General features: G+C 44.8%; 2 protein-coding genes across 8 annotated transcripts; both read right to left on the reverse strand.

Annotated features, from left to right (window-relative positions):
- Positions 1-8,872: 8,872 nt before the first annotated feature.
- On the reverse strand, positions 8,873-19,589 carry CCNL2 (cyclin L2). 6 transcript variants are annotated; one of them, XM_040585362.1, is made up of 11 exons: positions 19,196-19,534; positions 18,226-18,300; positions 17,844-17,953; positions 17,449-17,569; positions 16,143-16,207; positions 13,197-13,296; positions 13,001-13,105; positions 12,628-12,769; positions 11,721-11,838; positions 11,539-11,631; positions 8,873-10,229 (listed from the first exon to the last, which is right to left on the reverse strand). In XM_040585362.1, exons 1-11 carry the CDS (start codon positions 19,517-19,519, stop codon positions 9,875-9,877), a joined length of 1,608 nt encoding a protein of 535 aa, XP_040441296.1. In that variant the 5' UTR covers positions 19,520-19,534; the 3' UTR covers positions 8,873-9,874. The 6 variants fall into 6 exon arrangements, with proteins under 6 accessions (XP_040441296.1, XP_040441297.1, XP_040441300.1 ...); XM_040585363.1 differs by lacking the exon at positions 19,196-19,534 and having other exon boundaries at positions 17,840-17,953; XM_040585366.1 differs by lacking the exons at positions 17,844-17,953; positions 18,226-18,300; positions 19,196-19,534 and adding an exon at positions 15,280-15,404 and having other exon boundaries at positions 13,197-14,003; positions 16,143-17,563.
- Positions 19,590-19,831: 242 nt separating this feature from the next.
- On the reverse strand, positions 19,832-23,690 carry MRPL20 (mitochondrial ribosomal protein L20). 2 transcript variants are annotated; one of them, XM_040585375.1, is made up of 4 exons: positions 23,555-23,687; positions 22,324-22,434; positions 21,937-22,014; positions 19,832-20,328 (listed from the first exon to the last, which is right to left on the reverse strand). In XM_040585375.1, exons 1-4 carry the CDS (start codon positions 23,639-23,641, stop codon positions 20,155-20,157), a joined length of 450 nt encoding a protein of 149 aa, XP_040441309.1. In that variant the 5' UTR covers positions 23,642-23,687; the 3' UTR covers positions 19,832-20,154. The 2 variants fall into 2 exon arrangements, with proteins under 2 accessions (XP_040441309.1, XP_040441310.1); XM_040585376.1 differs by lacking the exon at positions 21,937-22,014 and having other exon boundaries at positions 23,555-23,690.
- Positions 23,691-24,241: the final 551 nt, after the last annotated feature.

Here is a 24,241-nt window from a genome sequence, read left to right on the forward strand (position 1 = left end):
TCCGAGGAATGTTCAGGATCTGCGTATCTGAAAATATCTATTCCTGCTGGACAGCTTAAAAGAAGGTTTGATAGTTGCGTCACGCTCCCAGGGTGAGATAAAGACAAGATACTTGCAGTCATTGCTCATGTCTCAGGCTCTTCGACACACAAAGTGTTGCTGGCAAGCAAAGCTGACCAGCAATGTGGCTTCTCGACCAGTGTTTCTGTTATCTTTGTGTACAAAGTCATGACGAGGATGCTTATTTCTGGTATACCGAGCCCCTATACACAGAACGGTCCCCAGCCCTCTTCTCTTCCTTCAGCAAGCAGAGTCCCGGGCTTTCACGGAGCCAAATGCATCAGTAGGTTCTTAATTAAGCAGGAAACAGAGTCCAAGGTTTAGTGGATACAAAGTGTTTGCCCATTGCAAACGTCTTAAAGACAATGCACGTTGTATTGGTGCGTTATGCTGCCTTTTTATGGCATCATAAACATACACAGCAATTTGCAAACAAACCACAGGGGCAATATCCATCCTCAATTGCCCCTTTCCCTGATAGGTCTGAAAATGCGCGACAAAGGAGCTGGTGGAGCTGGCTCCGCTTGGCTGCTGGGGAGAGAGATGCAGTGATTTGTCTTGAGGCCTCTGAGCCAGAGGTCAGGGGACAACACCCAGTAACTGCACCCTGCCTGATGGATGACTCACACCAAAAAGCAACCACCCACCTTGGTTTTCAAAGAGTTTCCTTCTCCTTTGCCACAGAGACACAAGCAGTCAGGCCTCTGTGTGCAAATCACCCCAGCCCCACTTGCTCCACACGCATCAGCTGGGGACCGGGACCATTGTCTCCATACTGGGCTCAAACCAATTTGCTGCAGCTTGTCAGTTTTGCTGCACGTTACTGGGGCTGCCGGCTAGTGCCCAAAAATATCTTCTGTTCTTGTGACAAACGGGAGATAGAATGGGCTGGTGCAGACATCTCTTGTTTAAGCTGCCACGTTTCACATCACATCTCTAATGAGTGTAGGGCAGGCTGGGGAGCAGCTAATGAGCGTGAACTGGTTGGTTTCACATATTCCCTGAGGAATGACTCACACTGTATACATTGTCCTTTTCCCTGCTGTGAACGTGAGAAGCTGCATTGTGTGACACCACCTGAAATGGACATTGAAAGGAAGAGTGTGGACTTACAGATGCCTTACTCCAGGCTCACTAAGGGAAACCAGCAGTCTATTGTCAGTCTTAAAACGCCAAGGAGGGCCACTACAGTGATAGGCAAGGCAAGTGATGGAAAGGGCTCTCCTGCTTTGAATAGACATGGTATCAGGTCTCTACAAGGCTAAGGAAATGATGAAAATGCCGTTGCCTTACACTATGCGCTCCCTGACTTACTCCTATAGAAGTATTCCCTCTGTCCTCTGAGGCTGGCTTAGCTACATCCATTTTGAAGTCTCGTTGGCTTCTTACGGAGCTGTTCGTGCTGGTAGCAGAGGAGGGTGGAGGCACTGTGGGATACAGGTACCACCTATTGCTTGCAAAGTATAGTCAGGTCAGTCCGATTCTCCCTGGAACCCGGACCTAGCGAGGTTCAGATGCTCGGCTGGGATTTAGGGAATTATACCTCAACTCCTGGCTGCACAACAACTTCATTTGTCAGCTTGGGGAAGTGAGAAGAGTGTGTTCACGCTGCCTAGGTTTGGTATGTTGTTTAGGCAGCTGCTATTCCCGAGTTCTGAGAGACAGACTCATCCACCAAAGGGTCTGGAGAAGTCTAATTGAAATATAAATGCCTGTCCTTATCCATCAGTTATAGGAAAGAGAAGGAACGCCCCAGCTTTGATATCTAAGTTCTCAGGCAGTGTGAATATCCTTCTTAGTATTTCCATATAGTCTCCTCTACTGGCTCCATGGCATTGTTTTCGTAAGGACTGGAAGGAGATCAGGTGCCTTAAATAGATCAGCTGCGAGTGATCCTCCACAACAGGAGCCTTGGGAAGGGCCTTCAACTCCTCCATCCTCTCAAGGTTCAGTGGCTTTGGAAATCGCATGGCCCGGGGGGCCGATTACCCTGACAGTGATGGGTGATAGGCACTCACTGAAGCTTAGCTCAGCCGTGCAGGTAAGAGGCTGGTTTCACCCGTGGAGTTGGGAAGGAATACATAATTCAGCCATGCACAAGCTGCTTGTGCTCACACACACACACAGAGAAATCAGTGGCTAATATCAAGGGCGTCAAAACAATCAAAGAAATGTCTGATTACTGCTCTGCCATGTGTAAAAATGAGCGTGTGGGTCTATCGCTCTTTAAATAAAGTGGATCCACAGAATTAGATTACACTCTTCTCTAAAGCTGGTGGGAAAAGCTCATCTTTGTGCAGAGATCAGATGTGGCGACAAGCCAGCAGTAAGGCTGCCCTGTACACCGATACCTGTGTTTTTCTCCTTTCTTCCAAAGAAAGCACCCTTCCAGAAATCTCTCTGTCTCACGAACACTGACACTCTCCTTTTCCAAGTGGTTTCATCAGTTACCTTCCTTCCTATGTGCACTACATTAATTTCAGAACAATTCTCTTTGTGCATTACAAACAGCATTTTGTTGGGTTTGGAGAATTATTTAAAAAAATAAAAAAAATAAATCCATCAGCCATAAAACTGCTTACTTGACCTCTTTGTGCTTGTAATTTATTCAGCCCTCGCTGTCAGCACATAGGAGCGCTGGAATTTTGCGCGGGTGAGTGAAGCCTGCAGCGGCAGCGCTGGGACTGGCAGCCCCTGGGCTCGTGCTGGCGTGGACACGCCGTTGGGTACCGCAGCACCGCGCAGCCTGTGCCCCCCCTCCCACGGCACAGCAGGGCTGCGATCGGTACTGACATAATCCCAGCGTGGGTTTGCTGACCTGAGACGTTGGTGACACCCGTTAGGCACTTTGTGCTTGGTGCCACACTCACCATCAAACCCAATCGCAGGTTCTATGGCCCTTTATAAACGCTTGCACTGCTATTTGCCTTCAATTTCTCAGGCATCCCTTGCTGTGTTCCTCCTCCAGTGCAGGTCCTGCCCCTGGAAGCCCCTCTTTCCTGAGTCATGCGGAGGATTCTTCTGCCAGCAGCTTTTGTGATGAGCAGCTGAACAAAAAAGATCCCACCAAAGTCAAGGGGAGGGTCGTCACTTCCAGGGCACAGCCAGGACGCCACACACAGGCTTCTTGTCTCTTCTCTGGAATTCAGAGCAGTTCTCGAAGGGGAAGAAACAGTCTAACTACAGGAAGATGTTTTTCTCAGTAAATAAAATATATCCTGAAAATCCCCGCTGTTGTCTAGATACACAAGACACAGAACTAGCACATACAGAATTTTACATAATGCAAGGTTCTCCTAAAAAAAAAAAAAACCCCAAAAGCTCTCGTTCTGCTTTTATAGACGGGGAAACCAGGACAAGGTCCAGTCACATGGTCCAAGGTCACACCGAGCTGGTGACAGGTTCCCCGGGGCGAGCAAGGTCCCATCCCGCTAGTGAGACGTTTTTCCTGAGTAACATGAGGTAGATATCCACGTTGCAAGACATAGCAAGGTACGTATGAGAGAAACACTGCCCAGGGCTCCTTGCCTCACCAGAGGCAGCAAACAGCAGCCAGGTCCTGTGCATGCGGGTTCTCTTCCACCAGCTGATGCTGGATCCAAATCTGGCCAGCCCCAGTCACGTCTTCTCCCCTCAGCTCTTATTCTGTCCTTCCCAGCTCTTCCCAAGGTGTTTGCTACATCTTTTACCCAAGTTCCGTGTACTAGAAGCTAGTTCCTCCAGGCCTACTTTTGTCAAACTCTTGGAGTCCACTCCAGATTTCAGCACGTGTTATGCACAATCTAAGGCAGCAAATTTTTATGTTGTTCAGCTCAACTCGAGTTGGCTACACCAGAAGCAGAACTGCCTGGCTTAGTAATTTCTCCCCCACATTTAAAGACAGTAAAAACAAGGGTTGTCTGGCAACATTTCCAGAGGATTTACCTGGCAGGACACCGGAGAAAGCGTTCCTTTTGTTTTGCATAGAGCAATATTTTTAAATAATTGCTACTTGCAGTTTCCATATTTGAGTGAGCTCCATCATTCAGCTCCTCTCTGGCTTAGGTCCATCGTCGTGCAGGACACGCTGCAAGGCTGTTTTTATTTTTCTTGCTGGTCTCTGGTGCTTTTGCCACCCAAGAACGTATCAGAATATTTATAGTGTTTGTGGAACTATAAATCATTATTAGAGCGATAGTCTGTGAGCAAAACAAAGTTTAAAAATAGGCACTCCCTCTAACTAAACAGGTTTAAATCGCCAATCCAGAGCCTCCAGGTCAGCAGGATTCAGTCCAAGCAGGCTCCAGGATGTCAAACATGGGAAGAGTAGTCGCCCTTCACAGAGGTGCACAAAATACTCTGCCGTAAACCAAAGCCACCATCCGTTTTGGCACTGCAGACCTGGCCGTGCCAGATCTTAAAGCTGGCTTCAGCTTCTGGTAGACTTGAGAGGCACACGCAGCCAGCTCGGCACAAAGGCGGGCGGTTTCTGAGCGAGGTGGAACCTCTCTCCCCTTTTACACCACACGTTTTCCCAGCACCCAGCTTGGTGTGGAGGCAGCGTCACTGAAGCTCATGGTACATCCCAGTTAAAATCTCTCTCCTTCCAAATGTCTAACAGGGAATTGAAACCAGGTTTACTCCTTTGATCTCAAAACCTGCAAGCTTTCTTGTTTACTCAATTATTCTTTCATTGCATCAACTTACCAACATGGTGGGATCTTTACCTCTCGGTCACCACCCGCCTGGCACACAGAGCTAGAAGTTCCATGTTTGAGGAAATAATTCTTCAGGCTTTCACCTGGAAAAGGAAAGCTTTGGTGACCAACCCTCTGGTGATACAGAGCAAATACAGATCTGAAGGTGCAACCTTCCACCTGCACGTTGGACTTACAGCTGTGGAGTCCATCGGTGAGGAAACTTTTAGCCAGGAAGCCTCGAGGGTTATTCCCCATGAAGGAAGGGGGACTAGGCTGCCTTGCTGGAGCAGGTAGAAGGCTTTTCCCAAGGAAGGAGAACCACAGCCTGGCCAAGACTGTAACACCTTCTAAGCCTGAGGTTTCAGTAAGCGCTGCCCCTCCAAAGGTTCCAGCCAGTGAGAACCTCGCTCCGGGCAGAAGGAAGCGCACGTGAACATCAGATACAGAGAGATCACAGAGGAGTTTGATGTTCTCACAAGCAAGCCCCGTGCTGCGGTTCTGAACACCTGAAGATGTTCAGAAAACACAAGTCATAATTCACCTAAAGAGCTGAGACTTGTATATGCATGCATGTACACAAAACCACGGTGCTTTTAACATTTATTTTAGGTAAATCTCAGCTCTTCCGTTTGCTCAGCCTAATAGACACAGGTTTTTGTGTTTTGCAATCTTTGTAACCATGAGAACTATAATCTTTTTTGTTTTCTTAAAATGAACATTTAGATTCTCTCACAACCTCTCACTGAGTAGACTACAGGTTGGAAACAAACTCCAAATATTGTGTGATCTGTGACAAAGCCACAAGCACTGGTAGCTGGGTGGAGCTAAAGAAAAAAGATTGGTCTCAGTAGTGTAAATATAGTGAAACTACTACACACAGGCTTCAGCTGGAGGAACTAGTCGGGTCAGAGGCTGTCCTATTTTCTGTCCGCAAGGACTTAAGAACGTGTCTGGATTTGAGGACAGGCCTGTACCATCCCTCCAGCTTCCTGAAACATGCACCAGGTCAAACACTGATGCCTAGAAAAGTGCAGTTGATCCTTCGGTGAATAGTGAAAATTATGTCTGAGCAGGATTACACGTCATTTATTCTATATTCAGCTCCACTTCCTAGGAAAATGAGTAAAAATTAAAGAACTAAAAGGTTCAGGAAGCAAGTTCTTTGCCAAAGAACTGTCGAGTTCCCCAAAAGCTCACGTGTGGGACTGACAGCAGGGTGATTTCTTAAGTCACAGTGAGGGTACAGACCGCCTCGTCCTATCATTTCACATGAACCACCACCGTTCAGCCAGATACCAGTGGGCTCCCACTGCTACCCCACCAGATGACCCTCAGGTGAAACAATTTTTTTTTAATAAGACCAAAAGCAGCCCTGCTCTTTTCAGCTCCTTAGCAAACATTGGGAAAAAAATCAACTGACAACCAGACGTACAGAAACAAAAAGGGGCTCCAAGAGGGCACTAAGCACAGGTGAGGAACAACAGAATGACTTGACGCGGTATTTAACATTTTCTCCAATTTCTTTTTCCCCAGGTTCTTTTACAGTGTTGGGCCCAATCACATCCACTTGACGCCCACCACAGGAACTGGGTTTACGAAAGATGAGGCGAACAAACGCAACCTGGTTCCAAGAAAAGGGAATCAGCTGTCAGCTTCTGAGTTGCTTGTAATCGGCAGCACTTACTTCCCCGAGTTGTCTCAACAGTTCCCCAGGGCCGGCTTGCATCAAAACCACCGCAGATGTTCATCCACTTCCAAACATTTTCACACCCCAGGAGCTGGCGCTGAGCCCATTTTCTCTTTTCCACGCATCAAGGTGCAAGTTTCTCATGAACCGCTGTTCTGTCATCTCCCCAAGATCACCCGTAGCTGCTACCTGTGCAGTTTGCTCCCTGTTGTACGGGTGAAGAGGACGAGTCATCACCGTTCATGCAATCCGGCTATCTGCCATCTACATTTTAAAGTGAGAGAAATGCACGTTCCATCCCACAGACTTCTGCAGCTTGCTGGATGTTATATTTGGTATCGCCTGGCCAGGTGCCTAAACTAACAGAATGCCCAAGATTCCCAGCTTCAAGGAAATCCAGATTTAATTCCAACGGTTTGTAAATTGACCACTGCAAAAAGCTTAAAGCGAAACTCTGCAACGACTGCTTTGGAATGCCGATCTGGTTATTTTCGGAGTGAAGTATGACAGATAGCACTGTTCTCAGCACAGCACATGCTGGAGAACTACTTGCTTGTAAATCCCCCCCGAGTTACTGAATACACGCAGTAACGCTCTAATCTTGGACTTCCTAAGCAAAGTAGAACAGCCCTCGCCTGCCCTTGGGCTGCGTGCCGTACCACCCTCTGCACCTCTGACATCGACACCCACCCAGCCCCTGCACTTCAACCGTTCTTACGCTTCGTCGAGCTCCTCGCAGCACCTTCCCCCAAACCCACCTCGCTGCCAAGACATTCTGCGGAGCGGTCTGTGTTGGGCTTTTTGCCGGTAAAGACAGATTGTTCTCTCCTAGAACAGGATGTCTTTTAATCCTGTGATATAATCCCTTTTGTTTTGGAACCAAACCACTTTAATGCAAAAACATACACACTTTCTCCTTTGTGGGTTTGTTTTTTTTTTTCCCTCTCCAGATTTTAACAAATGTACTAAAAAGTGGATTATTATTTATTTAGCACTGTACTGCAGCACAGTAGTTTATAGAACACAGATGCTGATTTTTGTGCCAAGTGACACTATGTTCGTGTAGAAAAGTGTTCGTAGCCTGGGTCTTACCTTAATCTTCGTCCATGCTACTTGCTCTGGCGGAAGGTCACGTCTGTAGTTAGTAGACTTGAGACTTAACTAAGGTAATTCCTCTTTCCGGAGGAGGCAGCAGCTGTGAAACCTGCCTCCCCCTACGCTGCTCAGTTCATGAACTGGGCAAGAGGCAATTCTGGAAGCGTGCAGAGCAAAATGAAGTAATTAAACAGGGAAACGCTGACTACCTTTTAGAACTGGAATTAATAAACAGAGTTTTGAGGTCGACCTGCTCCAAGTAATATACATGTAGTAAGAATCAGAAAGACTTAAAATGGGAACTCTCTAGAGAACACTGTTACTTCAGGTTGTTCATATCTGAATAGATCAAAGTTGCTTTTCGTATCACACTGTGTCTGAGCTCCTTTAAGTACTACTCAATTATCTAGCATACCAAGTATGAAATAATTAGTTTCCACCTCTGTGCAAGTCAAGCGAAGGCAGATAGTTTGCAGATTCAGGACCAGATTAACTTACATTCCAAAGCAGGACTCTGCCAAAGCTCCGAGGAGCTTTCCTTGTACACGCTGCCTATCTCAATTAGTTGTCTTTTCTCAGCTGAGATGTAATCATAACTATGGTAAAGGACTACACACATACTACTTACTGCAAGGTGACCAGGAAATAACTAGTCTTCTCTCTGCACAGCAAACAGGGTCACCCAACAAAACCATCCAGCAGTGATGCATTTAGAACAAGTAACCGTGTTGTGTAAAGTAGTAATTCCTGTTATGGAATAAAATGCCAGTGGTTGCTGCAGAGGTCAAAAGCATGACTTAGTTCAAACAAGGATTAGTCAAGTTCACAATCAGGTCCACTGGTGATTACGCAGAATAATCCTACCCAACCTCCAGCTCAGGAAATCGGTAGACTAGAGGCTGGCTAAAAGGAAGGTGGACTGCAAATCCTTTCAGCTGCTTTGCCTCTACACTCCACATTAAGAAAATTGCCATCAGATTGGGCTGAATTTAAAAAAAAGCGTTAGAAGACTCAGTCACACTGAGGTATCTACAAGATTGAGCAGAAAAAACCTCATGCATCTTGTTTCCCCTGCAGGGGCCAGAGTAAGTTTAACAAGCAGGCAGTGGTTCTAGTAAGATCTACTCGCAGAGCTTGAAAGGCTCAAGTAACAGCACCCTACTCCACACAGCACACCAGTCTACTCCTCCAGGATGGGCCCAGCCTGGCACCTACTATAGCTGTGTTTAGGGAGTAACAACTTAGGCTAGCCTTAAATCTACTACAATTTGATGAATCTTCAGCACCAAATTTCTTTCCTTATGAGTAGGCACAGTGGTGTAGCTCATAAGAAACTACTATCAAGTAAATGTAATAGAAAATCAAATACTTTAATGAAATTAGGGATCATGAGAGTAACAGCTCAGATATACCACTAGAACTGATACTACTGGGCTGTGGGGTTTTTGCTATTTTTTTTAAATGCTCTGTTCTTCAACAAGCATGCAGATTGACAAACTACTAATTCTTCAGAGTGTCAAAGATCCTGAGTAAAGAATTTCAAACCACTTTAAATGTATATATAGGAAACGTCTTATGAGCTGGTGGCCCGCACACAGCATTGCACAGATAAAAATATACTACTCTCAATACACAGAGCTAAATACTTTCACATTTATCAGAATTTTCTACACAAGTCTTTTGATAGAATTCAAGTTTTGAATTTTCTGTATATATCTTCCACCTGTATTAAACAAATGCTTATTTACATTGTGGATAAAGTGTAAAGGCTAGTAAGGCCATATTCCCATACTGTAACACTGCAAAACATATATACACATATATAACCTAATATAGGCAACAGTTCTAAAATAGTCACCTTAACATTTGTACAACATAACTGAGTCAGTATGAAAAGACAGCTTTGTTAGCACCAAGCCACTCCAATGGTTTTTATGAACTGTCTGGAGCCTTCTAGTTCCACAGGGAAGGACTGCTCAGCCCAGCATTCCAACTACTGAGCAATGGAGGTCCTGCTTGCAGAACTGGAAGTCCCAAACAACACTCCACTGCACTACAGTATGGAAATTGCTAAAGAGCAGGCGTAGGAGCATCCAGCGAGAAGTTCTGCACTGTTATTAGGTGACACTCCAGCAGAACAGTCACCAAGACATTTATCAGATTAAGCCTTTCACATCATCCCATCCTGTTAGTGTCTCTCCTTTGGATTCACGACAGCAAGTACAGAATTGCCAGCAGAATGGACATTACTCAAGCTAGGTGGTTTACAAGCCAGGTTAACCCTATACTGCAAAGTTCAAACAGAGAAGAGCTCCACTGCTTAAATTCCAAAGGAAAGAACTTTTTGCTTTATTTATCGCCTATGCCTACTGTGGCCAGGATGGTCTCGGTCATAGCGATGACTTGCCCGCTCATAGGAGCGTGAACGCTCATGCCTGTGATTTCGGTAGTAGTGACTCTTCTTCTTGTACTTCCCTGAATGGTCAGAGCGCTCCCGGGATCGGCTCCTGGAACGCGATGAACTCCTGCTGCGTGACTTCCGTGGCTTGTGCGTTGAGTATTTGTAGTCTTTTGACTTCTTGTAACTTCTCACCTTGGAGCCTTTGTAGCTAGAGCTGTGGTTGAACTGTCTTGGGGGAGAGTCACTGCGGCTCCTGGAACGGCTGTGGGATTTGGAACCGCTTGATGTAGAGTAACTTTCACTTTTCCTAGGGAAAGAGAAAAGAACAGGAGAGAAAACATAGGATTTTCTTAATATTACACAGTATTACTCTGTGATACTACTAGCACCTAAAGGTAGTCCCAATACATATATACACACTTCAAGTACCATACAGACAAATGCTTCTCACTTGCAGAGCCAAGGTGTGCAAGCACACTTTGAGAGCAGGCACTTAATTCTGTATTTTGTCGTTCAGAACCCCATGATAACTAATTTTGTGTCCTAGGCTTGACCACATCTGGTTACATTAGAAATACTGATTTTTAGAAACTCGTATCTGTTTGGTGTATAGCAGTCGTGTCTCAGTTTTAGGTTTTTTCCTTCACTATTCAGAAAACAAGTATGAATAGCTAGGAGTAACTGCCAGATTCAAAGTGCTACCAACAATGAGAGAAAAGGTAAACCTACTCCTGTTTCGCTTATGGTTATACTGTCACCAAAACACCCAAGTTTGGAGTTTATGTTCCTTTCTGTCTCTTTGATTTCCCCTTTATGGGTATGTATCATTGGTTATATGCTGAACTTTAAAGTCAAAGGCAGTACAGAAAGCAGATTTTAAAGATGTTCCATTACATCCATAATTACTAAAACGCAATTTTGAATTCAAATTTGAAGAATTTTCATCAGCAGATTTTAGCTTTGGTCTTTTCCCGCACAGACATTAACACAAAGCCATACTTTTGTCAGTCCCCACCCAAACCCAACGGGATGGACTGCTGAATAAGCCGCCAAACTTGCATTGACTGAAGGGCAAGAATCTCTTACTAGATACTCCCAACTGGATACAAAACAGGATCATTTTTTATTTTATGAATTAAGTTTTGTAGGAACAACACCAATGAGACTAAGGCTGGAGTGAAAGGTTCATCTACTGTGGAAAATGGTTTAACTACTCCAGTACAGTTTAGTAAAAAGGTAAGTCCATAAAGGCTGTAGCCACAAACACCCAACTGTACATATAAAACTTTACATATAAAAGCCCCAAACCGATACACAAACCCTGCTGCTCGGTGGGCCACGTGTCACCAATAAAACAGGCTGACAGTGGAAAATGTCACAGTATATTTACACTCTTTCAGCCTGTTTGGCACAGGTATGACAAGGTCAGAGACAGCAACTCCCTTGACCTGTGAGCCAAAATAGTACAACTCTCAGCCATAACATTTCTGGAGTTTTAACTAGCAGCACGTACTGCTTTGGTATTCCACAGCCCCCGCAGCTGAGAAACTACCAAAGCCCACCCTCTGGAACTGGGAGCTTTTTGCAGCATACCCTGCCTTTGTGACAGTACATACCTGTGCTTAGGGGATGCAGATCTGGATGGTGATCTTGAATAACTTTGATCTCTACTTCCACTTCGACTTCTGCTTTCTCTTCCTTTCTGAACGCTGCAACAGAGAATAAACAGAACGTTACATTGCTTAAAGTAGTGCTGGGGAAAAAAAAAAAATCTGCTTCCTCAATTTGAAAGCCTTACCCGTTTACTGGGCTATTTGAACTCATTCTTTTTGCTCCCTCTGTTTTCCTTTTAGCATTCTTCATTGCCTGAACCGGTAGCGGTGAAGGTTTATTTCCTTTGACCTCTTTTGGAGACTCTAGAAAAACAAGCCTTTGTTACCTTATCTTGAAAGTATGAGTAGCGACTGAAAGAAGGACTGAAGCCTCCCCTTGCCCCATTTCCCCATCTTTGTAACAATCAGTACTACGTGCAGTTTGCATGTATGTGCACACATGCATGCCCACACAGCCACCCACGTGACGCAGAACTGAAGAAGTTCACAGAAGGCAGAAGTTAACCTGAAACATTTCTGCCCAAACACTGAAGGAACGCCAAGGAGTTAACTGCAACAGTAACACATTGCTTTCAAAGCCACTTCAGGAAGGCAGAACAGCAACTTCTTTTTCCTGTCCATCACTCAGTATCTTATTAAAGGTAAACTGAGGAGGAAGATGGTAATTGTTATCTCCTAGGCAGAATGTACGAGACCGGAAACTTTTGACCAAATATACAGGAAAATATTCCCTACCCATCACCCAAAAAATACTACTCCTGCCAGAGATCCTAATCATACCTGTGCTTCAGTATTGCTTTAGCATAACATGCCAGTTCCAAGTATTTGTTCGAGTTCATTGCCAAAACTACATAATAGCAAGCCCCTGTACTACAGAAGTTTAAACCTTAATTTTAGACTTACTGGATTTTAGCCTTTTATTTGTTTCAAGAAATTACAAAGTTATGATGCTATTCAAACTCTGACATTTGAATAGTTGTTAAAGCCAGCTTAAAAAAAATGAAAACCAAACCACACTGTTTATGCATCCCAAAGGGGTAAATACATATTTAAGATGAGAAAGTTATTAAAAACAAGTTATCCACTATTTACCATTTTTCGGGATAGGGGAAAATCCTGAAGTGTTATCCAAACTTGGGGCTCCCTCAGGTACTAGACCTTTAGCTTGTGCTTTTGCCTCTTCGATAGCTAATTTCTTCTTTTCTATTTTACTTTCCAGATCAGATAAATCAACCTGTGAACACAGGAGGACCACTTATGACAAAACTTTGTATCAACTTTCTGCTTACTCACTTCTGGGAGGGGGAAATAAATAAATAATTCTAAAGAGACACAGACACTAGAACTATCCTGTTCCACTTCATGTACCAGGCTTGCAGCTAGTTTCAAATGGGATAAGGTTTCCCAACTCATGTCCTAAGCTGCAGCCTCTAATGAACGCTCACAATACGAAAAACTAGCAAACCTTTTTCCGAGTATAGAGCTGCAAAATTTTTAAGCAGATTTCTTGAATTTCTTCCTCTGTTGCTCCAAAGAGTAGAAACCAGTGTGGACGATTAGGAAGTGGAATCTGAAAGGGAAGGCAAGGCAAGGCACGCTCAGTTTTTTGCTTCTATTAAAACACCTAACAAATTTGAAATTAAAAGGAACTGCAGGCTCACCTCCAGCGTCCTAGCTGCGAGGTAAATACATGCACAGGCAATGCTTTCTGGCTGGAATCTTACAAAGACATCTGTTCTCAAGCTATCATTCATGTAGTTCCTGAAAGACAGGATATCAGGAAAGTTGCATGGCACTGCAAAGTTGCTTGTGTTTTTTGGTTTTTGTTTTTACTTCTACAAGGACTATTTCTTTCTGCATTCAGTGACTAGACCTCAACATTATACTCCTGTAAATCTAAAGAAAAGTTGAATGATTTTACAAAAAAAATAATAAAAAAAATAAAAAATATCCCTCAATGGGAGGGATGTGTGACAGAAATTAAGTTTGACTGACTGGCTGGCTGGCTGCTGAAAATTCAGTTGTGAAAAGAGAACCAATTTTAACTTCACTTTTCCTCCTGGATCTCTACTGGCCTGCTCTCATGCAACAGAGAAAGTTATTTTCATCAAGACAACATACAATATAATCTGAAGTACTCAGATATAGATTTTTAGGTTCACATGTTTCTCTGCAATACGGCTGAACCCAGATGGTTTGCTGAAAGCTGCAGCTCCTGTAGTAGTCCTCCCATGAAAACGCAGTCCACTTCGGCACACGTCAGCCTCCACTGGAGATTTAAGGGGTCCCCTTTCCTTCAGAAGCGTTTTTTTCCATCCAAAAGAGAATTCTTTTTGATGCAAAAAGCAGCCATAGAAGAAATCAGGGTGTTTGCGAACATCAATTCAGAAGAATACTCAGTATTCAGGCAGATCTCCTCTTTGGCACATGAAATAAGGTTTCCAAATTGTCCCATTTCAGTAAGGTTGCTTAAAATGAATATTCACAGAATGAGAAAACTGTAAAATATTGCATATATTCCAGTCAGTACACTTAAGCATTATTCTTCTAAATCTTAAATACACAAAGTAAATTCCTCTGAATCTGTCAGCTGACGTGCTTAAAAAGATCTAGATTTTTGAGCACATATGCCAAGCAAAGTATCAGATGGGGAAAAGCTAAAACCAGACACAATAGAAAGTCCTCAAAAGAATACGCTTTCTGAAAATAGTAATTAACCATGTGGGTACCCAGTATACAAGGATTCACTAACCCCCAAGGCATCCAAACCAGAGCCCACAGTCCAAACACCTGTAACCAGTTTACACAGGACAGACAAAAGGAACTTGAACTCCAAAAGCATCAAACTCCCACCTGCCCCAGTTATCTTACATTCCTGTTCACACAAAGAGCAACTGCTACCCCAGAGAAGCAATGCTAAATAAACATCAGCTCATCTTTCTGGGAAAGAGGAACTTCAAAACCTACTTTTCTTGTCCCACAACAAAGAGAGCACAAACCTTTTGGCAAAAGAAGCAATAAAGAAAAGTGGTACGTCAAACATCTGGAAGTCATACAGCCTTTTTCTAATTTGCCAAATTGAATAACATGCCTGCTTCCAAGTTTGGTCTGCATATTTTCCCTGTGGGCTCAGAATCAGACACATGAGGAAATGAAACCTTGTTACAATATTTTAAGAAAAAAGTAATGTTGTAAAAACACACATTTCAAAAAAACAATTATACTGGATATCCACCAGTTTTCAGGTACTAGAAGCAACAAGCATCAGCACACAAATTATTTTAACAAGTGAATTGCTTCTCAATTAGGCAAATTTCCTCCCTCCTCACCTAACCTTTTCATTACAAGTAAAAAACTGGAAATGAGTAGTCACATCCGAGTACTTCATGCAATGGTACTGGGAAAGCTGGTAGCAGGAAGTTTCTCCAAGCACTACATTTGACTCTAAGCTTCACATATGTACTCAAATGTCTCCTCAAACTAGTTTACAAATAGACAGCAGATTTCAGATTTTGTTGTGTTAATTCATCTCTTTTAAGACTTAAATCCCACCTTAATTTCTTTTATCATTTAAGAATACATTATTTTAACAGTTATAGAAGCATAACATTAAAAATCTTTCAGAACTGCAACAATCAGGTTATCAAATATACAGCAGTCAAAAGGCACAATGAAAATAAAAGTCAAAAAAGTGTAAGCACAAGAAGCAGTTGGCCAGTTACTATACTATCATGTATATACCACCTGTCTAGAGTCAGCCTTCTCTTTGGAGAGCCTGCTTTGGTTTGACTGAAGACGGCAGCTATCCCTGCACCATAGCGCTTGGGCAGCAGAGGAGAAGTCTTAGTCACTTACCCTCAGAGGCTACCCTTTGATTAAAAGAGTACAGAAAAGAAAAGTCAAAACTGGTTCTCTACACACAGGTCACAGTACCAGACAGTTCAGTCAGCAGAAATATGATCTTTGGATTCACTAACGGTTTTTAAACCACAGTATTCTTAAAAAGCATTCTTGTTTAAAGCATTAATCTATTCATTAAGTTTAAGACCTGGAATTTTACATAAGCTTCCCATCCCCAAGCAAATCTTTACTGTAAAGAGAGCAACAAGGCAGAGGACATTTCTCGGCAAACATGGAAACATTTGAGTTTATCCAGTCTTAGAAGCTGACATCTTGCATTGTCCATATAGGTAAAAGAAATTTATCTGTGCTGAGTTTTTGGTACACCTGTAATCAAGCTCAAGCCATGGGAAAAGCCACTTCCCAGCACTAGTAACAGAGTTTTTAACTATACATCATTTTCTCTGAAGGACAAAAAACCAAGAAAGTGCTATAACCCACTCAACATTTTCCTTTCAGCTGAAAAGTGAAAGCAGAGAGGAGGGAAGTGAGAAGTCAGGGTGGAAAGCTACCTTACCATTAAAACAGCACCTCTAACTTAAGAGGCCGATCAACATTTGGGTAGTAGTTTGGGCCACACCAAGAAACAGTGGAGCTGTCTGGTGTGGCCCACAATCATATCCGAGCAATGCTGCCCAGAGTGCCTCAAGTGACATATTTCTGCTACTGCCCCTGCTGGTCTCTTGTAACAAAGAAAATCAACTTACCATGAAGTCTGGACCAGGTGTTGGTTACGTTCACATTCTAATACCTGAAGGTACATAACGATTATCTGGAAGATACGGGTTATTGCGTTATTAACAAGAATCTTGAGAGCCACCTATTTATTTCAGAGGGAGATCCATGAGGCATCTGTTATTCTCTTCCAAGTTCTACAACACTCCACAGGAGAGCGTTTGCAACATCCCCAGCGTTTATTCACACTGCTTCTGCTCTCCAATGCAAAAGCTGGACACTCAACCAGATCTGACCTTCCTAGCTCTCCGTCTTCCGAGCTCAGGCATCATGCTATTCATCTAGATGTCTCGTCTTCAACTGTTTTCAAACTATGTATGTTCTCCTATCAAACCCACGATTCCTTTTAGCTGTAAACTTGGGAGAAAATATCACTAGCTGCAATAAGCAGTAAGAAATATATTTTTTTGCACAGAACAGATCTAACATGTTGTGTGTTGCTGGTTTATTCAGGTCTGGGTTTTTCTCTTAGGTTTTAAAGGAAAACAAGGTTGCAGATAAAGACTATTCTAATAGAAAAAATTCATACCAATTAACAAACAAGTACAATTGTCCTCTGGGGGACTGGTAACATGAACGAGTGACTGAATTTAAGTCAAGCAGGCTTAAAAAGACTTTAAGACAGCAGTAGTTTTTAGAGATCCCAAGTCCTGCTGTCACAGAAGTAGCAGGTTCTTCTTCCACACTTAGCTACTTATGGGATAACAGTACTAAAGCGCCAATTTAAAACATTTGCAGTAGTTGTGTCTTTCAAGTACCATTCCTAGTCTGGCACGTGATATTTATATGTTGAGAACCATCTCATTTCTAGTCAAGTCCTTCACATCTGAGTGTACTTTTTAGAATATAAGCAGCACTGCTAACTAGCTCATCAGGATTTAATAACCTCAGCATGTATCCAACAAGGATTGATCATGACACGCAGTGTTTCTGGTAATAGGCTATCACAATCCTAGGTCTCCAAATTCCTTTCTGCTTAAGAAACTACATTTAGTTGACGTTTTCCAGCACCACAGCTACCTGCTTATATAATTTGACTTCAAGGAATACTTAGCATCTGCATCCACCTCCAGTCGTCTTTCAGCAGTGACACAAGACCAACTAGTAAGAATCTCTTAAATGAGAAAGAAGACATCGAGAACATAAGATGCTAGCTTTACCGAATTAACTAGCATTATCATATACAAACGATACAGCTTCCATGCATTTAGGCAGTCTACTCAAAGCATTTACAGAGTATGAAATGCTTATTATAAAATTAACTTATACAGTACAAACCTTATGAGGGTGCTTTACATGAACACAAAATCCCAACTCCTTTAACACTCTTCTTTCTGCCTTAATAATTTGATTCTTCAAGTTCACATATTCTTGATCCAATATTAGAGGCACAGGTTTTCTGCAAGACAATTTCAAATTCTGAAGATGATCTTAACCTCTGAGAGTACTCACATGCAGGCTGTGTTCGTGTAAATGTAAAGAGACATCACTATTTCTAACACCAAAAGCGTTTACTTAATAAAATGGGTCAACTCACTTTTCTCCTTCATGAGATTTCTTCAAGATGTTCATTGATTTACAAAACAGGGAATGATCCGATCACTGGCCCATGAAGTTTAAAAACTTTAAACTACAACATCAATACCTCCAATTATTTCAAAGTCTAAACTTACTTTTTTTCCCGTAGATGTCTAAGGCGATGGAACACATTAATTACATCCCTTATGCGTCTTGGTGCTTCTTCAATTTTGGATGCCAGATGAACACAGGCCATTGACACATGCTGAAATACAAGTATTGCAAGATACTGATGTTTTGCTCAACTCAGGAACTGATCTCCTCCAACAGCTTAAGGAGGGATAACAAGAGAAAATGGTGGTAAAAGAAGGAAATACTAAAAATTTGTACAAAATCAGTACTACATAGCTTTGTAAAAATCATACCGATCGAGAAGTAAAATCTAAAGGTTAGTTACTAACACTCTGATCACATCTAACGTGGCAAAACAGATCAAATAACATTTGTAACCATATGCATCTTTTAATGTTTTCTTACCTCCATGGAATGCTTCACAAAAGACTTGGTATAAAAAAAGCGTTGAAATAGCACCTGTCCTGTAGCCATGGCAACCTGAAAAGGAAGAAATCACAACAGGTATTAATAAAACAACTTCCAGTTCCAACGAGACATTACCTGGAATGACTTCAACAGATTTAAGACCCAGAAGACGAGCTAAGCTGTATTTAGGCACGGGAGTAAATTCAGTGGGATCTAAGGAAAACTAGCACCCCCTACCTCTGTAACAGATTAAGTTGCCCAAAATGTTATCAACACCACAAACACTGTAAGTAAAATCGTTAATTTCTTTTATCAAGTATGAAAACATGTGCCAAAGCATAGAAAAATAAATAAAATAGTAATAATATACCCCCTAAACGCTAGAATCCAGTAGAACTGGGAGGAATGGCAGTATACCAGAAAAACTTTATTTGTTCCGTGGTGGAAGGAGGAGGTGTTTCCTAATCGTATTATGATTTGCATAAACTCGTAACACAGTCTGAGCGGCCGAGGTTGGGTAGCTAGAGGATGCCTGTAAAGTTTTACGCTCAGGAGAGCAACGAGACTCGGGGGGAGTGGAGCTCGCCAGGAAACAAAGCCCTTCCGAGGTCACGGCAGCCCCCGGGAGTGCCAGAGGCCTTCCCCCCCCCGCCGCCCCGGCGTTAGGAGGGCGCTGCGGTAGCGCTGGGGCGGCGCCGGAGGCTGTTGCATCACCCGCTGCCGCCCGGGCGGGGAAGGCCGCAGGCCCGGCGGCTTTCGCCTTCCACAGCCCGGCCAAAAGGGGCACTCCCCGGCCGCCCCCCCCCACCTCTAGCCGCGGGATGGCGGCCTAGCCACCGAGTGCCGGCTCCGCCCGCCGCCGCGGCCTAGCCACCAAAGCTCGGCCCGGCCCCGCGCCCGCCCTGCCGCGGCCTTCTCCCCCGGCCAGCGGCGAGGCCTTCCCCGCCGTGCCGCGGCCCAGCCCTACCTGCGGGAGCCGGAGCAGGATGCCGGCCGCCTGGATGAGCTCGCAACCGGTGACGCGCAACTCGGTCTCGGTGTCGGGATCGAGCCCGCTGCTCATGGACGGGGTGAAGCGCAGCGTGTGCTCGGGCAGCAGGCAGTTCTCCAGCGTGATCAACACCCCCGAGTACAGGCGGTCCCCGATCAGCACCGCCCCGGGGCCCGGCACCGGCGCACCGCCGCCCGCCGGGGCTGATCCCGCCGCCGTAGCGCCGGCGGCCTGAGGCCCCGCCGGCCCGCTGCCTGCCACCGCCACCACGGCCGCCGCGCTGCCCGACCCCGCCGCCATTTTGTGGTGGTGCCGCCGCCTCGCCTGCCTCCGCTCTCCTTCCCCGCCGGGCGGCGCCTCTGCCCACCGCCCCTCCGCTTCCGCTCCTCGCCTATTGGTGGGGCGCGGCGGAGCGGCGGCCGCCCATTGGCCCGGCCCCTGTGACGTCTGACGCTAGCCACGGGCCGGACGCAGCGACGCCACGCACCGCTTGGGAATTTGAACACGGCGAAGAGGGCGGGACTTCTGGCGCCCGCCACCGCCCTCCGCAGCGCCGCGGCCTGCGTCCCCCCCCCCGGGCAGGGTTTTCCCTTAAGTCACCGCTCAAAATTGTAGTGGCTACCAAAAAACATCTTTATTAAGTCCTTAACAGAAAGTGTGCCCGTTACGCCCGTCACGCCCGTCGTTAACACGGGAAGTCCTACAGGCCCGACGCAGCACCGCTAACTTCCACCCGCAGCTTCCAATTCTGGGCGTTCCAGTTAATACAGGGGGGAAAAACGGTCACCAAGGTGCAAGTGTCACACCTGCAGCCACCCGTCCTCCTTCTAGAACCATCCTTAGAGGATGTGCCCCGCAGCGACGGCCTGGGCAGCAGCCTGTGAGTGAGGGCACCTTGCAATACCAGCTCTTGTCTTAACACTTGTCTCTCAGCATCAACAGTGGTGCACGATGCGTGAAAATATCCCCTCCGGTTCTTTGCCATCTCCCAGGGCGGCGAGGAAGCCTTCCTGTCTCCTCCTCTGGGCAAGGGCAGCTAGCGACTTGAACGTCTTCGGCTCATAAATAGCCAAATCAGCAATCATTTTCCTATTCAGCTCCACCTGGGACTAAACGCAAGAAAATTTGGTTGGTTAACCACTGTAATTTTTAGGAACAACACTGCAATGCTTAACGACTGCCTGAGGTCTTAAGGCAAATCCATCTTTTTTTTCTATCCTGTACAGTTTTGGAACTATTAGAGAACTGTCAGGCACGACCACTCAGCTATGGATGTCTCCTTAAGCCACCGCGTAAAATTTGTTTACTGACTTTCTCAAAGTCTTCCTGGTAGAAACCAAAAACTAAAGAAGAATCTCCTTATTTTGTGGAAGGACATGTGTTACCAGTTAATCCATGGCATTTGTTTCAGTTCTGAGACATATTCAAGTTCACTTGTTGTGCTAGAGCTGCCTGATATCTTAAAATGTGCCCTGGATTAGAGAATCAAAGACTGCAGGATCAAATACCCTTAACACTAGATATTGCACGGTTAACTGTGTATTAGTATCTAAGAGGGAGGTATTACACAAAAGTTTGCTTATTTTGGATCTTTTAACAGGGAATCTTACAAGAATATATTACTCTGAGACATGAATCAAAGGGACAGGCATCTTGCAGGAAAAAAAGGAGAAAAAAATAAAGGAGAGAGAAAATAAAAATAAAAATTAGTTAGCTTTGAGGTAGTGTTTGATTCTTTTTATTAAAGTACAAGAAGAGTAACCAGGAGAATGAGTGTATACATTTCAGAAACTGTAACACTACAGGAAACATGTCAGAAAACCTAGAAAGGTATATATTTATTTGAAACAGATAAAATGTTTTGAAATATGCTATAAATTTGTATGTAGTTCCACTTCTAAGCAGCAGAAACGCTATCTTTTTATGATCAGAGCCAGGAGAAACAAGTTTTAATTTTACAGTTCCACTATAAAAAATTAAAACCAATTCCCCAGCATGTTTAAGAACAAGGGACAACGGCACCAACTCCCTACACTGTCCCTGCTCACCAAAACACAAAGCTAGTTGTGAAAAGAGCAGAGATTTCTTAGAGTTGTTTTTGCTAATTCAAGCTTTGCATTTTGAAATTTCTTGAAAAGGAAAGGTAGCCGTTACTTAATGCCTGCAGTAGCAATAAGCATAAAAAGCATTTTACAAGCCTCATTCTTAAGATGCGCAGTAGAAGTTTTGGGGACAGAACAAGGTGTAGTAAAACAGCTTTCACCAGGATAAAAGGGGATTTTGCATATAAGGAAGAGAAACAGGTTTAGGGCAGAACTTACTTCCTGAAGTGAATGAAAGTCCTTTCATAAGCAGGAGGCCTTTCATCACTAAAACTAGGAAGCAGGACAGTGTTGGCAGAAGTTCAGTCAGACAGAAGGAGCTTTTCAGCCCCTCCACCACACCCTATGCTGCTACTGCCTGCTCAGGCCCCAGTTTGGAAGTCCCCACCGTTATGGCTCAAAGATTAGCAAGTGAAGGCTGCAGCTTCAATTCCTTGAGGTTGCATTTTTACACAGTAACCAGCAATCCTTTGGTATGTTTTGTCAGACTACATCTACTTGAAAGATTTCAGAGTTTAAGAAATTAATTTGCCTGGCACTTCAGAAGACCTCTGTCAATGACATTTTCTCTGATTTGTTGTTTCAAAGTAATTATTCTTCATGCATCGTCCTTACCTTAAGTAAATTGCTTATGAAAGATGGGTATTTCAAACCATGTTCAAGAGAAGCTGCTTCAATCCTAGTGATCCAGAGCTAAAAGTGTAAAAATTAACAACCTGAATAAAAAATACTTTAAAAGTAAACCTTTTGTCTTGCTGATCTGCTCACACTTGGTAAACGTAACATTTTCAGACCTAAAGTCTTCTCAGTGCAACGTATACATCTATGAACTTCAGAATGGGAGCTGTTTCAGACCACAGAGGGAGTATGTTTACTTTAAACTCGTATTTTTGACCCACTGGTAAAACACTTTGAGAGAACCCTCCCCCAGTAAGGACAGTTGCTATTTCAGTTCCACTTTTCTCCCATTTTCATGTTCACATCTAATGTTTTGCTCTTTACCGCTCTTAGAAATCTCTTCTTCTCTCTTCTGGCCTTTGTAGACTTCACAAAAGCTCTCCGAACGCTTCGTATAGCCAGGCTATAGCAGCGGTTCTTCCTGCCACGAAAATGCTGAAAAGAAAACAAGATGTTCTTGTTCAGTTGTCTTTAAGACTGTTTTACAAGTTAACCCTTCAGCAATACTAATATATGCTCAGGTGTATTTCACAACAAGGATCATGAAATACCTCACAAACACCAGCTAAGCCTTCAGTTGGCATACAATGAAAATATTCTTGCCTCGCTTTATAGCATGGGAAACACATAAAGCTAAGGAATTGGAGCAGGCTGAAAAAATTTCAGACCAGCATGAAGGAGCCAAAAGCAGCCCCCATTTTAGGCTGCGGTTCTGGGGGGAAGGCAACCACAAAACCATCTTCAGTGCTTTCAGCCAGCCCCTAAACTCACACATTTATTCTCCTTCCTCAGCTGCCCCCTCAGTTTTGTCAGTGTGAATACAGGGATGGGACAGGAGCCTCCGATATGTCAAAAATACTGCTGCTGCCCAAACAGAAAGTGTAATCAAAGTTTACCGGTGGTAGCTGACAGTCATCTAACATGAAGCAGGAGGAAGCAGCCAGTGAAATAAGTAACTACTACAGGTACTGTGGGTAGCTTAGGCACTACAACACCAAGATACCTGTCACTTACTACAGCATTTTCCATCAGACTACTACAGCAAATGTACTACCTCCCAGGACACCGACAGTCTGCCCTTGGAAAAGCTTTTTCCCAAGCCTAGGTACAACACTTTGGACTTCAATTAAATCACGTTTGGAAGCAATCCTTCTAAAACGCACCTGAAGAGCATGGTTAAAAGCGGTGGGGTTTTTTTACTGCTCCTTTGCCTAGTGAAAAAAACAACCCCAAAGAAACCACGAGACCCCACAACCGGGCGGTATTTACAGGGGGCTGCTCCTGTCAGGCCCGGGGTCCTCCTGCCGCAGCTCTTGTAGCCCCACACCACAGCTAGCCCGCGTTACTCGCCGCCTCCGGTGCAACCCGCACAGACCAACGGCCGCCCACTGAAAGTTCGACGCTGACGCAGACCCTCGACGTTTCTAGAAACAAGGCCGCTGCCGCCCCCTCCCCCCGCCGCCGCGAGCGGCCCTGCCGGCCCCTCAGTAGCACGCCGGGCCGGGGGAGGCCGGGCCGCCCGGGGCAGGGGGCAGCAGGCGGCCGGGACACTCACCCGCGCATACTTGAGCACCTCCTGCACCCTCCAGAAGCGGTCGGTGAGGCGGCTGCGGAGCCAGCGCGGCGCGCTCAGCAGCACCATGGCGGCCCCCGAGCCCGCCGCCCGCCTTCCGGGGCGGGAACATGGCGGCGCGGCCCTTCCGCCTCCCTCAGCGCCCCCTCCGCGCCGCTTCAGGGCCTGCCCCCCTCGGTGACAGGCCGTGCCGTGCTGTGCCTGCCCAAGGCTGGCGACAGTCCCCTCAAATCGCGATCAACGTGCTGCCTAGCGCAGGGCTGTGTCTCTGGCCGAGATTCGCCTCAGCAGCCGAGCAGGGCTGTGGGTCTGGAGGATTTAGTGGATACTCGGGGATAACGTGCAGGAGTGTTTCTGTGGTGGTGCTTGATGGCTCCTGCTGATGACTGGAGAGTTTTGAATTTTATACATATAAAATATATATATATATACACACACATATATATGTATACACACACAGAGGCCCTGAAAACGTTGTCTCCATTTTCTGTCTGTAGCACCGTGCCAAATGCTTTTTACGAAGAGATTAAATTATGGTTGCTGCTGATCTTTTCTTGGATTTAACAAGATAATGCCTCTCCTACTCATCAAGCTCCTTTCACAACAGCTGTCAGCATTCCGTTCTGCAGTAAGAAGCTACAGATACACTGCGTTCAGCTGTTTGTTGTT

This window comes from Falco naumanni, chromosome 3 (assembly GCF_017639655.2).
Source record: "Falco naumanni isolate bFalNau1 chromosome 3, bFalNau1.pat, whole genome shotgun sequence".
NCBI classification, from domain to species: Eukaryota; Metazoa; Chordata; class Aves; order Falconiformes; family Falconidae; genus Falco; species Falco naumanni.